This window comes from Pezoporus wallicus, unplaced genomic scaffold, assembly GCF_028554395.1.
Source record: "Pezoporus wallicus isolate ANWC-B61680 ecotype Strahan unplaced genomic scaffold, APGP_CSIRO_Pwel_v1 contig_2348, whole genome shotgun sequence".
NCBI classification, from domain to species: Eukaryota; Metazoa; Chordata; class Aves; order Psittaciformes; family Psittacidae; genus Pezoporus; species Pezoporus wallicus.
In genome coordinates this window covers 2,384,865-2,398,763 of record NW_026636985.1, presented here as the reverse complement: position 1 = coordinate 2,398,763, position 13,899 = coordinate 2,384,865, and the positions used below count along the sequence as shown (strand labels likewise).

At 50.7% G+C, this 13,899-nt stretch overlaps 1 protein-coding gene and 1 long non-coding RNA gene across 2 annotated transcripts; one reads left to right on the top strand and one right to left on the bottom strand.

Moving 5' to 3' along the window:
• The first annotated feature begins 125 nt into the window (after window positions 1-125).
• MOB1A (MOB kinase activator 1A) lies at window positions 126-7,395 on the top strand. The gene is made up of 6 exons (XM_057402588.1): window positions 126-201; window positions 2,530-2,696; window positions 4,032-4,125; window positions 5,404-5,537; window positions 6,073-6,236; window positions 6,828-7,395. The coding sequence occupies exons 1-6, from the start codon at window positions 188-190 to the stop codon at window positions 6,903-6,905; spliced, it is 651 nt and encodes a 216-aa protein (XP_057258571.1). The 5' UTR covers window positions 126-187; the 3' UTR covers window positions 6,906-7,395.
• A 123-nt stretch (window positions 7,396-7,518) lies between these two features.
• Window positions 7,519-8,918, bottom strand: LOC130595659 (uncharacterized). The gene is made up of 2 exons (XR_008971359.1): window positions 8,803-8,918; window positions 7,519-7,613 (listed from the first exon to the last, which is right to left on the bottom strand). It is a non-coding gene; the product is annotated as an uncharacterized LOC130595659 (long non-coding RNA).
• Window positions 8,919-13,899: the final 4,981 nt, after the last annotated feature.

The window sequence follows — 13,899 nt, the reverse complement described above, 5'->3', positions numbered from 1 at the left end:
GTTGCCATGGTGATGGCGCCGGGGGAGGCTCCCCCCTCCCCTTTCAGCGTGAAGCCCCGCCCCATCGCTGAGCTCTCGCGAGACTTGGCGGCGGGGCGGGCGCGGGGCTGGGAGCGGTCGCCCGAGGAGCCCCCGGCGCTTCCTTTACCTCGGCCCGGCCCCGGCCCCGGCCGCGGCTCCCCTCGCCATGAGTTTCCTCTTGTGAGTGCCCGGGCCCCGGGGAGGGGCTTGGGAAGGGGTCTGAGGGGCTTGGAGCCGGAGAATGGGCTTTGGGGAGGTGCTGTGTGAGAGGATTTGGTGGGGAAGGCCTCTGCTGGGGGACGCTGTGAGGGGCTGGGAGGGATGTGTGAGGAGGGAGCATCCTGTCTTGGTTTAGGGGTGATACCGGAGGGGGAAGCGCTTGGGGAGGTCTGTGAGGGGATTGAGGGGGAGGAAGGGTTTTGTGGGGGCCCTGAGGGGTTCGTGGGGCAAGGGGGGGTGGGGGTCCGGAGGGAAATCCTGGGCCTCGAGGGAGGGTTTTGAGGGTTGAAGGCCCCAGCGGTGGCCAGGAGCTGAGGAAGGGCTCTTCATCAGGGACTGCAGCGATAGGACAAGTGGTGAGGGCTTTAAACTGAAACAGGGCAAGTTCAGGTTGGAGGTGAGGCAGAAGCTCTTCCCTGTGAGGGTGCTGAGGCGCTGGCACAGGGTGCCCAGAGAAGCTGTGGCTGCCCCATCCCTGGCAGTGTTCAAGGCCAGGTTGGACACAGGGGATTGGAGCAAGCTGCTCTAGGGGAAGGTGTCCCTGCCCGTTGGGACTGGATAAGCTTTAAGGTCCCTTCCAACCCTATCGAGTCCGTGATTTTATGAGTTTTTAGGCTTTGTGCTGAGGCACAGGAGGGCTCTTAAGGGAGGCTTTAAAGAGGAAGCCTTGGGTGGCTGTGGGCAGAGGTCCTGGGGGTTCATGAGGGGCTTGAGGAGGGCTTTGGCCCTTTGGGAAAGAGGTTTTGGAGAGTCCCTGGGATGTCTGAAGCAGGGCTGGAACACACTTTGGGGGGAGTGTAGTCCTGGGAAGGATGAGCCCTGGGGGTGTAGTTGTTTGTGGGGAGGAAGATGGGGTAAGAGAAGGTGCCTGGCAGGGGAAGGGTTCCAGGCTGGGATGTGAAGGGATGTTGGCAGTGAGAACATGGTAACCCCAGAAGGCTGGCACCCTGAGGAGTGCTGGTGTTAGGTGAGTGCTGTGGAGGGTGGGGAGGGCTTTGGGGGGTGTATAAGGGGGTAGGGAGCTTTTGGGGCTTAGTCTTAGAGGGAAGGCTCTGGGGAGGGGTTGTCTTCTTGTCTTCTGAGAGTTAATCCTTCCCAAGTGGGGAGAATTTAAGAGATTGATTGGTCTTCTAAAGGAATTTAGGGAGTTGCTGAGGGGGTTGGGGTATCTGCAGGGATGCTCCACTGTGGGGCTTTAGGTGGGCCTTACCCTGCATCTGTGGACAAAGGGTGCTGGCTGGTGTTTGTGTGAGGGGCTGCCCCACTGTGAGGTGAGGTGGTTGCAGGGGGGATGCTGGCAGCCCTGCAGGCATGTGATGTCCGAAATGCATCTTTAACCGTTTGCAGAGGGTGGCCTGTTGCAGATCTGTGGTGTGAATGTGAAGGCTTGTAAAATGTGGGAGGGCTTCTTGAGGCCTGCTAGGATGTGGGTGAGAACTGGAGATGTTTTGTGGTTTAAGAAGGAGCTGGGGACCCTCCTCCTAGGGTTTAGGGTTGGTGATGTGCTGTTGCCTGTGTTTTGGCAGTAGCCAGCGGTTTGGTTTAGGAGTGAGCTGGAGCTGAAGGTCTTGTTTCCGCACTGAGCATTGTAAACAGTGTGTAAAGCAAGGGCAGAACATCACACCAGGAAGCCCATGAGGCGTGTGCCAGCACTACGTGCAATGGGGGTGGACTGCCCGTTTCCTCTGAGCCGTCCTGTTTGTACTGGGAAGCAGAGAGCTGGTAGGGGCTGAAAATTAATGTGTTGTGGTTGAGAGGTATCAAAACTCGCTCCATTTTGTGTGGGGAGAGGCTGTGGAGCAGCAGGTTGGAGGGACCGGGTGGGGGTTCAGTGAGGTGTTGTGCTGAACACTAACAGCCACTGAGCACAGGGAGGGATGATTGTGGTGGTGGTTTGCATTTGGGGGCTGGAGTCTATTAAATCACTATTTTTAGCAAGCTGTTTCCTACAGCACATCTCATATTTGCCACTGTCAAACTGACCTGGTCGTGAGGTTCTTTCATTCCCTGCCAGTTTTACGTGGGCTTTTTATTTCCATGATCCACTGTTGCTTGATGAGTCTTTGGGCCTTTGCACGTGGCATTTGTCACCTTTAAAAAGGGCAGGTGAAAGAGGGAAGCAGGAGGGTGGCTTGTGTGTGGGCATGTAGGATTGGGGGGAAGTGGGAAAGGGCTGGTGTCACCCTGGTTGGAAGTGCTGGGTAGCAGAGGGTGATACAGGAAATGTTTCTGGGAAGGGAATGCTGTCAGAGCACTGACTGGAAATGTTTTCTCTTTCTCTCTTGTCAGTGGGAGTCGGTCTTCAAAAACATTTAAGCCCAAGAAGAACATCCCCGAAGGCTCCCATCAGTACGAGCTCCTGAAACATGCGGAAGCCACGCTGGGGAGTGGTAACCTCAGACAAGCAGTTATGCTGCCGGAGGGCGAGGACCTTAATGAGTGGATTGCAGTTAACAGTAAGTGCTACAAAAGAGGGATGCACTCAAGCGTGGAGGTGAATGGGAAACCCCAAAATCTCTGGGGTTTAGCCTCAGAAGAAGCTTGAAATTCCCTGAATGACGTTCTTCCCCTCAGGCATGCTCTATTTAGGTGACTGAGTTGGGATAAAAGGAAAGTAAAGGTGCAAAAAGTGATGTGCAACCCTGCCCTGTTGTGGTTTTGGGGTGGGGTTTTCTGAGTTCAGACTTGCCAAGGGGATGAGGTGTGTGAATGGTTATTTTCGTACTGGGCAGCAACCCTCCTGTGTCACTCTTTGGAATTAGGAATTAGTGTTGTCAACTGTGAAAGCAGTGGCAGCAGATAATCCAGGGGAAAAGTGGAACAGTGTTTTCCACTGAACTGTGGGTTTGTAGAGTTTCTTGTTTTCTAAGAAAATTTGGGGTCTTCAGCCTGGAGAAGAGAAGCTGTGTGGAGACCTCAGAGCAGCTTCCAGTGTCTGAAGGGGGCTACGGATGCTGGGGATGGACTCTTCGTCAGGGACTGGAGCGACAGGACAAGGGGTGATGGGTTCAAAATGAAACAGGGCAAGTTCAGGCTGGAGATAAGGCAGAAACTCTTCCATGTAAGGGTGCTGAGGCACTGGCACAGGGTGCCCAGAGAAGCTGTGGCTGCCCCATCTGTGGCAGTGTTCAAGGCCAGGTTGGGCACAGGGGCTTGGAACAACCTGCTCTAGGGGAAGGTGTCCCTGCCCGTGGCAGGGTGTTGGAAATAGATGAGTTTAATGTCCTTTTCAACCCAAACCATCCTGTGATTCTAGTTTCATTTTAGTTTTACTGCATGCATAGTTTAAAAAGCCAGAAGCTACACATTTATTTTGCTTTTAGCAGTCGCTATTCCTGGCCTTGAACATTGTTTCTTTGGAGGCTGAAGGAGGAAAGGGTACTTTTGAATAATGGAAGACAGTAAGTCAGGCCACAAACATTCAACCTAATGAAGATCTCTCACATATTATCAAAATCAGTCAGGTTTTTGAGGTACTGTAAAGGTGTCTGGGACCTAAAGCAGTCCAAGGTATGTCAATCTCAATGGAGCTTCGTGCCACACAAATCAGTTGGTGGTGGCAGCCAGAGGGTGAATAAATGACGCAGCAATTCCAGTTCCTAGATGCTCCAAAAGTCATGGAAGTCATCAGTGATGTGACACTATACAGAAGGAGGATGCTTGTTTTTGCTGGGAGCTCTGTGGGCCCATGACAGTGATCCTCAGAAGCTGTGTTGGCTGCAGGAGGGTGATCCGGCACTGCATCAGCTTTGTGTCACATGTGGAGTAAACTTGATGTGTTTCCTTTCCAGCGGTGGATTTCTTCAACCAAATCAACATGCTATATGGGACCATCACAGAGTTCTGCACAGAGGCAAGCTGCCCAGTCATGTCTGCAGGACCAAGGTGAGATGCTTCCTGTGGTCTCTGGCTGCAGTTTCTATGCAGATGGGTGCAGGGGTCACTCAAGCATGTGCAGAAAGAAGCTAGAAAGAGGATGGGACGTGTCCAGATCAGGTCAAGGTACAGTACTGTGCTCTCCTGGGGTCATTTATCCATACATGAAGCCACACTATTTGTTGGGGAGGCTGTGTGTAGCCATCAGTCAGTATCTGTCCAGGGGAAGTATGCATGAGGATCTTTTTTATTCACTGTTGATTGGGTCCCTGTGTTTAGAAGCTGAAAAGGTTGTTGAAATAGTTTGTCTTAAAGAAAATGCGAGACCTGACTTGAGTGGAAGTGTCTGGTCTGGATGTCAAAGACTCAAGTAACCTGTCAGTGCTCACAGAGCTGATGCTCTGAGAGACCAGAGTGTGGTTTTTCTAAGCACAAGTGATTCTAAAGCCAGGAAGTGCTTATAGAGACAGGTACATGTGGTAGGGACCAGCCAAGTGTCTTCTGGGTCTTCCCTATGCTGCATCAAGGCTGGTATTATCTGCCTTGTTGAATCAGTCTGTCACATCCTGCCCTGCTTTTCTACCCACAAGTATCTAGGTGCAAGTTCCTGTTTCTATACTGGGGGATGTTTCCTGTAAGAGTTTCCTGTTTAAATGGCTCTGGTTTTGCTTGTTGCTGGTCAAGATGCAACAGACTAAGCACACCAGGGGGGAGGATTCTCTGCTCTTGAGGCATTTTGCAGAAGATCTCCAAGAAAGTGGGTTGTGCCAAGTGAACATCAGCCCTGGTTTGGAGGAGTCATGGGATCAGTGACCACATATGTTGATTTGAGCTGCTGGCTTCCAAAAGCCTTTGGCTAACGTGCAGCCCTGGGGAGGGCCTCTTGCAGAGCTCATCCACCTCATGAGAGGGGAGAAGGAGCACCAGATTCCTGGAAGCTGTCTGAAAGCCATCAGTGAATTGATTTGAATGGTGGGCAACAGCCCTGATGCTTCCTTTTTGGCCAGTTTGTGTTTTAATTTAAGGAAATGCTGATGGAGGAGGTTGCCACAAAGTAGAAGTTCACTTTTGAGGGTTAAACCCCCAAGGGTGGTCACAATGGAGGCATTAACTCCACTCTGTCGTGTTGTGCTTGAGAAACTCAAAGTGCTGCTCTTGTTGCTTTAGAGGAGCATTAGCATTGCTGCGTTGCTCCTTACTGGGATAAGGAGGAAGCTGCAAGGCCTGGAAGTGCAGTTTTATTTCTCCTTGAGCAGAGAATTGATTTTTCCCTCCCTCTCCCCACAGGTACGAGTACCACTGGGCAGATGGCACCAACATCAAGAAGCCTATCAAGTGCTCGGCCCCGAAGTACATCGATTACTTGATGACGTGGGTGCAGGACCAGCTGGATGATGAAACCCTCTTCCCCTCCAAGATAGGTAAGTGTGGCCTCACTGCTGCCATGTCTGGCTTTGGTTCTCCTGACCAAACTGAAGGACTCACCTGTGCTCTTGGAGACATTGAGGTGCTGGAGTTGGGTCCAGAGAAGGACAGTGGAGCTGGTGCAGGGCCTGGAGCACAGGTGTGATGAGGAATGGCTGAGGGACCTGGGGGAGTTTAAGTCTGGAGAAGAGAAGGCCCAGGAAGCACCGTATCACTGCCTGATGGGAGGTTGTAGTGAGGTGGGGTCAGTCTCTTCTCCCAAGGAACAAGCGATGGGACAAAAGGAAATGGTCTCAGGCTGCACCAGGGGAGGTTTAGATGGAGATGAGAAGCAATTCCTTCCCCAGAGGGTGCTCAAGCATTGGAACAGGCTGCCCAGGGCAGGGCTGGAGTCATCATCCATGGAAGTGTTCACACACCGTGGAGACAAGGCCCTCAGTGCCATGGGTTAGTGGTGGCCTTGGCAGTGCTGGGGAACGGTTGGCCTTGATGTTAAAGGTCTTTTCCAACCTGGTTGATTCTATGATTCAGGGGTCCCTTTTCCCAAGAACTTCATGTCAGTGGCCAAGACGATCCTGAAGCGGCTGTTCCGTGTGTATGCCCACATCTACCACCAGCACTTCGACTCTGTCATGCGGCTGCAGGAGGAGGCCCACCTCAACACCTCCTTCAAGCACTTTATCTTCTTTGTGCAGGTGAGTTGTGAAACAGTGAGATCTCTGGGGTTTGTCATTCCCCACTTGCTTTTAAGGGGAGCTGGATTTCAACACCTCTTTGCTCTTCAAGGATCTGTGGTGTACCCTGTATGAGCCACTCGGCTCCCACCCTCTGTGCCATGTGAACCATGCAGCTGTGGGTTTTATTTTTGGGGCATTTTTACAGGAAGCATGGTCAAGCTGGCTGTAAATGCTTGAATTTCCTTCTTGGGTTTTAGCTGTCAGCCTGCAGGAAAAGCAGCCAGGCTCAGAGGGGAACTTTGTGGGTTTGTAGCTCCAAGAATCAGCTTAGAAATGGTGGTGGCACCCTTTTTCCTTGCCAGTACTTCAACAACCTGTTCCATTTGACTGCACATGTGACTTGCGCTGAGGAGCTTGGTGACAGCAGAAAATATTCCTTTGTCCTGAAATGCCTGAATTTCTCTGCAGAGAAATGAGAGGACGGTTTGATGTTCTCCTGGGCGCTGGCACACATTGACACAGCAGCTTCCCAGCACACATACTGGGATGTGTTCTCCAGAAGCACTTTGAGTGGTGCCTTTAGTTTTTGTGTTGCTCTTTCCCTGCCAGGAATTCAACTTGATTGACAGGCGGGAGCTGGCTCCTCTGCAGGAACTGATTGAGAAGCTGGGCTCCAAGGACAGATAAGACTTTTCCAGGGAGGACCCTTTTTGGCTGCTCCTTTCTGCTTTATACTCCAGCCACTTCCACGCTTCTGCTGTGCAGCCCCAGCCTCTGGAGCCCACGTGGTTCTCCAGGCTGTGTGTGTGCACAAGCCCAGCAAAGACTGTGCTCTGGTTGAAGATGGGACCTGGACTTGGAGCAGGTTTGGTTCCCCATAGGTGTGGGGTGAAGCTCCGAGTGCTGCTCAGCTGCTTTGTCCTCCCAGAGGTAAAGTTTTCCTCTGTGCCTAAGCCCGGAGTGGCTCAGCTTATTTTTGGAAGTGCTTATTTTTGCAGAAGAGGTGCACTTTGGCCCAGAGCCTTCACCTCCCCTTTGGCAGCAGTGTTGGAGGAGAGGAAGAAAAGTGCCTGGTCCTGGGCTGAAGGTGTTCACACAGTGGGGAGCTGAGGGAGGGACCCCACCATGTGGCAAGGCAATAATAAAGTTTCTCCTTCCTGCTGTTTTTTCAGAGGAAGAGGGGGTGCATCCTCTTCCTTCTTTCCCTTGAACCCCACCAGCCCCTGTGCACAGGTGCCTTGACTAAAAACACAGCCCATGGGGAGAGTTGGAAGGAGGCAGCACCAAACAGCACAGGAGATGTCTGGAAGAAGGCAGCACCTTTATTGCTCAGGGTTTAGGGGTGGAGGTGAAGATTCGCAGTCCGTGCATGCTCTTGATCTCCTCACTTAGTGCCTGCAATGACAAGCACCACGCTGAGGGGGAGCAGCAGCTCCGAGTGAAGTGCTTGTGCACAGTGCAAGGGGAGAGTATTACACTACTGTCAGAATGCTGTGTGTGTGCACACACTGCTCAGGTACTCTCTGGTGTATGTGAGAACGAGCACTGCACACCAGGCACACAACTGCTGCTCTTACTACACTAAACAGCAACCAAGTGCTCCACGGTCTGTTTTAGGCACTGTGCATGTGCACAGCCCTTTACTTAACACCAACACTTGTGTACACACACTTCAGAGCATCACAAGATGTTGTAAGCAGTGGGCCCAGGTGTAAGGGTTACACATGGTGCAGCACCCTCACTTAAGGGGGTTACACACACTATCATTTAAGGACTGTGGTGGTTATTGATGTCTAAAGAAAGGAAGAGCTGCAAAGTCCTGCACACAGTATACGTTGTGTGTTATGCGCTCACAATGAGTAGTAATCTCAGAACACCAATAAGGACATGCACACGTAAGTGCCCCACCACCTATTTGTGAGGGGCAAAAAAGGGAGGACTCCTATTTGCATCACTGTGACACACAGCACTTGTGCACATGTGTGTGCCCAGGTGTATGCACACACAGTGTTGTAGCTGTGAGGGAAGGGCTACACTGGTTGTTACAGAGGGGAGGTAAATAAAGGGGTTCCATTCTGGCCACTCAGCCTCATACTGCCTGTGCTCTACCTGTGACACCCTGAGTTGGGTAGTTAAGTGTGCTCAGTTCACAGCTATACTATCGACTGAGAGGGAAAGCTACACTGGGTTTACTGGGAAGGAAGGGGGGGGAAAGGGCTACACTTACTGGGGTGGGGGGGGGGGGGGAGAAGGGTGATGCTGTTAGACACTATCAGGCACAGCATGTCACAGGCAGCACTATGTGTGTGCACAGTAGCGCAGCGCTGACTGCGTGCACACGCATACAGTGCCCTGAGACAGGCAGAGCATCTTCTGCCCACACAATGGCAGAGACACACTGGTTTTTACTGGGAGGGCATGCAGCAGTTGTGCTGTACACCTGTGATCAGTGGTGCTCACCCAAAGCACCGTGGTGCTTGAGTACAGGCAGCACATCAGCACGAAGTGCCCCACACACACACACCCCCGAGTGCCCAGCTCCACTGCAGTGCACACAACCCCCCCCGCCCCAAGTGCCCCTCACCTCGTTCACCATCTGGTGCTGCTGCACCGTTCGCTTCTCCCTGAACTCCTCCGACTCGATGTGGATCTCGTACATAGCCCCGCAGCCTCCTGCAACCACACAGCCAGCAGCAAATGAGGGGTCCCCCGTGCCCCCCCCCCCATTATCCCTGCTCCTGTTTGGGGGTCCCCGTTGGCCGCTCTCTCGGGAGCCCCGGGGGGAGCATCCCGGTATTCCAGGATGTCCAGAGCACGGGAGCCCGGTTGGATGGAGCAGGGCAGAGCAAGGTGCTCCACGGCCCGTGAGGAAGGGGCTCTCGGGTCTCAGGGCGGTGATTTTCGTAATCACGAACCATCCCTTCCCCATCGCCGCGGTGCTGGATGTGGTCATTCCCTGCCCAGCCACGGTCCATAAAGCACCTTGAGAAACAGAGGGAGGAATCAAGGCAGGAATGAACACCCAAAGCCGCTCCACATGGATTTCCAGCAGGAAACTCACCCTCACCATCACCCAACCAGACCTAACCTGAACCCCTCCAGAGCCACAGGAGCTGGAAATCCATCTGGAGTTGAGTGGGATTTGGGCCCCTTGCCCTGCCTGCCCAGACTGGATCCATTCTTTCCCAGCAGAAAAGCCAGCTTTGGAAGGAGGTGTTTCACTTTCCAGGTGATTCTGTAAACGCCTGATCCAGGTGTGAGACTGATGCTCCTGTCCCTGTACAGAATCCACTGGGACCTCCTGCCTTCTTACAGCCACCCATGCTGCTGGCTGCAAATGGTGCCAGCCTGGCGCTGTCCTTGATGTGCTTGGGATGGGTCTGAGATCTGGGAAAGCTGGAGATGTTTCTCCCTTGCTCCCACAGGTGTTACTTTAAATGGGTCTTTCTGGTTTCAGCTGATGTGGATTGATGCGAAAGGCAGTAGCAAATCAAGCAGTTCATAGCCTGTGCCCATCATTTGCCTATTCTAATGAGAAGCAAAAGGAGTGAACTCCCCACCCAAGCAGTCCCATAACTGATGCCACAGATACCAAAGACCATGGTGTGTGGGGTGACTCTTGGTCTTCAAGGTGCCCAGCAGGTCCCCATCACCCCAATGGGCTCATCTGGAGCCTCCCCAGCCACACATCCTTCCCCAGTGGCCCCAGCTCTGTATTTAAGCTCAGGTCAGGAGCAGCTTTTCCCTTCTCTGGGAGCTGTGTTAGAAATACTTTATTTTTCTATTAGTTTTTCTATTTTATTGCTGTATTTATTTTCTGTCTTTATTGCGACAGTGCTGTTGGGCTGCCTTTGATTCCTGTTTACTGTGGGGTTGTGTGTATGAGGGGGAATCTCTGATTTCCTGCTGTCCTTAGGTTTAGGTTTGTTTGCCTTCTGGTTTCGTTGTCATTTGCTTGCATTGCCTCAGCTGGTACCAGTCTGCGACTTGATGGGTTTTTTGCTCCTATTGCCTGACAAAAGAAGACTGGAGCATGTTCTTTTTGAAGCATGCTTGTTAGCTTTTTGCCCTATTGAGTACACCTAGAAATGCTTGGTCTGCTCGCAGCACAATGGTAGAGCTTCTTGTTATCCTAATCTCTGGCAAGCTATCTGATATCTTTTTAAGCTTAGTTCAGATGAAAGGGGCTCTTCTGGTGACCTGCTCCTATGGATGGGGACCATAGGTGACCTCCTGAGAGTATGGACGCTCTTTCCAGTTCAAGTCAGAGCCCTTGTGCTTTTGTTCTTGCTCTGGATGTGGAGATGTAAGTAAGGTCTGGAGCACTCACTGTCATTCCTGAGATTCTTTTCCTCTGTCTTTAATCTATATGAGGAGGGAGAAAGCTTGCAGTGATAATGCTGTGATGATTATTACCACCTCTGCTATGGGGTCTGGATTCTGGGGAGGCAGGAACAGGAGAAGCAAAACTCTCATCCCAGGTACAAAGGCCACGTAGTTTAACCTGAGCCACGCAGCCTGGAATTGCATGGAATTCTAGGTGGCAAAGCATGAATGGATATCCGTGTTTGCGGCACTGTTCCGGAGCTCACCATGTGTAGGTGATGCCCAGCACAAGGTGGTCTGTGCTTTACAGATAGTACCAAGCTATTGTGCAGCCTCTGCACTTTCCCACTTGGAAACTCCATTTCACTTACTTCATTGATTTCTTTCTCAGCTTTCTTGCAAGAGGTTCCTGCTCTCCTGTTTCCCCTCAGGCTTTGCTGTTATGTGGAATGATTTCCCCCTTAACTGCTGCTGGGATTAACCCCTGCTTGCAGTTTGGAAAGCCCATCTCACTCAGTCGCATCTAGAACAAATCAAATCCTGTTACTCCAGCTTGCTGCATTTCATTACCTCCCTCAGACACCTACAGCAGCTTAAGAGGAACGGGGACAAAATCATCCTTTTCACTCTTATAACAAGAAGAAAACCTGCAAAATGTGGATTTTAGTGTCCAACCTGTGAGTAAGTTTCACACAGTGTGAGCTGGGACATCCTTATCTGCAGCCTGGCGCTCAGAGCATCAGGAAGTCACCGGAACCTGCAGTCAGGAGGAAAGGAAACAATCCAACTCAAATCATATAGAGAGCTTTGTTCCCTGCTGTAGGCCACTGTTACCTACTGTTACTGCTTGAAACCACAGCCCTGTTATTCCACGAGCTAAAGCGATCAAGAGGAGATGCCTGTTTCCTGAAGAACATCAATGTAAGAGGCAACAGATAAGAAAGGAAATAACAGAGAAAAGCAATGAAATGCAGGAGTTTGAACCTGGCTGTTCCCCAACCAGCCATAATGGGCATTTCCATGTCATCTGTAACGTTCCTCCATTCCCCAGTATTCCTTTTGGAAGCCTCCTATGCCTGAGGACTCGTGCCAAGCTTGGCTATCCATGATGCCAGCTGAGCAAAGGGGAATGGCCATGGTCTGCCACTGCTAGTTTTTGACACGTTCTTGTTTGAACTTGAGCTAAAAGATGAAAGAAATAGAAAGGGAAATGTACTGAGACAAGCACAGATTTCTCTGGTTTGCTTTTGCCATGGTATAATGCCTTAGCAGCTAGAATTAGCCCTACCAGACCATCAACTGCTACTGAAATGTCTGCAACTAATTCAACACAAGAGTTTTATGGGAATGAGCCTAAGACTCACTAACCTAAGTCTTTACGCTGACTGCTCTGCAATGATGAGCACAAGGCTAATCACAAAGCTCTCTGAAATGGGTTTTGACCATAGCCATCGATGTTAGAACACTTTCTCATGACTCCTTTTGCCAGCAAGAGGCAGGAATCCATGCAAGCTGCTCAGTTAATAGAGATCTCTCTGGACTGATCTCTGGAATTTGGGAAAGGAATGTGGATTTGCCCTTAAGTCCTGTCTCTTGTTACAGTTCTCTTTAGCCCCTGCAGGTAAAGTCAGATATACAGAGTATATCGAGCTGAGTATTCTCTGTGGACACTGTCATTACACACAGGTGGTGGAAAGCTAGAGCTCAGATTGCTTTAATAGGCACATATCTCCTCTTTAGGGCTGATTCCCAGTCCATGTCACCATGGAACTGGCAGGAGAGACTAAGTACTACACAGGACTGAATTGCACTGTCTGTGGGCTAGGATTTTACATGCTCTCTGCGTATGTATTCATCATTTAACCTATATGAGGACTAAACCTCTCAATGGTAGGCAGGTGTTAGAGTCTCAGACCAGGTGGGAGGGTTATAATAATTCCATTTAGAAAGAAAATAGCAATGCAGGTCAAAATCTGGGCTGTTTGCAAACCTGATCCTGTTTGGAAAGCATTTGACTTTTCACTCCTGCCACAGCTTGTCATGTGAATGTCCATCAATGCCAAACCACCATGAACTCTGCGGAACAGCTCTTGACACCCACTGGAATACAAAGTGAGCTCACTAATGAGCAGCCAGTCCGCCATGACATTCCCCAGCATTCATAGGATGGGGTTTTTAGGTGCAATCCATTAAATACGCATGGGCTGGGCATAGTCCTTTTTGGTTTACTCACCACTGCAGATACTGATGCTTAATCTCTTCCTCGGTGTCCTGGGTATGTTTCTTTCTGTGTCTGTAATGTGGTTCTGTGCTTTTCTAATAAGCACAATGATTGAATAGAAAGCAAGCTCAAACTGCAGGGGTTCTACTTAGCAACTTTCCAGCCTGTATGTGCTTTATTTCCCACCAACCAGTCGTAATGTAGGTGCAGTTTCACCCGTGAAGTGATTCCTGTTCTTAAGTAGTTAACGTTCATTCCCAGTTGGGAACCAATTCCAGTCCAGAACATGTGCCACTGCTTTTAGTTAAGTCCTTGGAAATACTACACAATCCCCAATGTCAGTGCAGTTAGAGACAGGGACCCTTGCTGGCTGTTAACAGAGCTGAGGAGCGTACACAGAGGCTCACATCCTGAGGCAGGGCAGAAGAGCTTTGTGCTGTTCATATTGTCACTATTCCTGTGCTGTCTTGATGCTCCTGCTGTTTGAGCCCCTTGGGAGCAACCTAGAAGGGAGCAAATAGGGCTTGCACAGAGGCTACAACTAATCACTTGAGAAGCAGCAATAATGCAAGCTCTTGAGAGCCTATCTGGTCAGGAGGGGGATTGAGGGAATGACACGTTTCCTGGGTCTATATGACATGACAGTCAAAACGTCTTCAGTTGAAGACTCCTTTGACCACTTCCTTTCTCCCCAGCATCAACTAGGGGATTTAAAGGCTAACGTAATAGTGTACTCTTCACTTACAGGTTACCTGCTGAATGTATTTAAAAGGCAGTAAGCCAATACGTCATTTTTATGTCTTCTCCAGCCTGTTTTTCATCTTGGATGATATCTCTGCAGTATGGCTTGGTTGGACAGAGCCTTGGGTGACATGGTTTAGTGTGGGGTGTCCCTGCCCATGGCAGAGGGGTTGGAACTGGGTGATCTTAAGGTCCTTTCCAACCCTAACCATTCTATGATATTTTGGTGCCTTCCAGTGCTTAAAGTCCGTGTCTGTAGACACCTGGCTACAGACACATCGAATTCCACTGCGTATCAATTGCATCTTAAACACCTGTATAACTTTCATTTCAATCAGCAATGCTTTCTGCACACCTCTGGGATGAGTTAGTAGATGATGCTGGTCATAACAG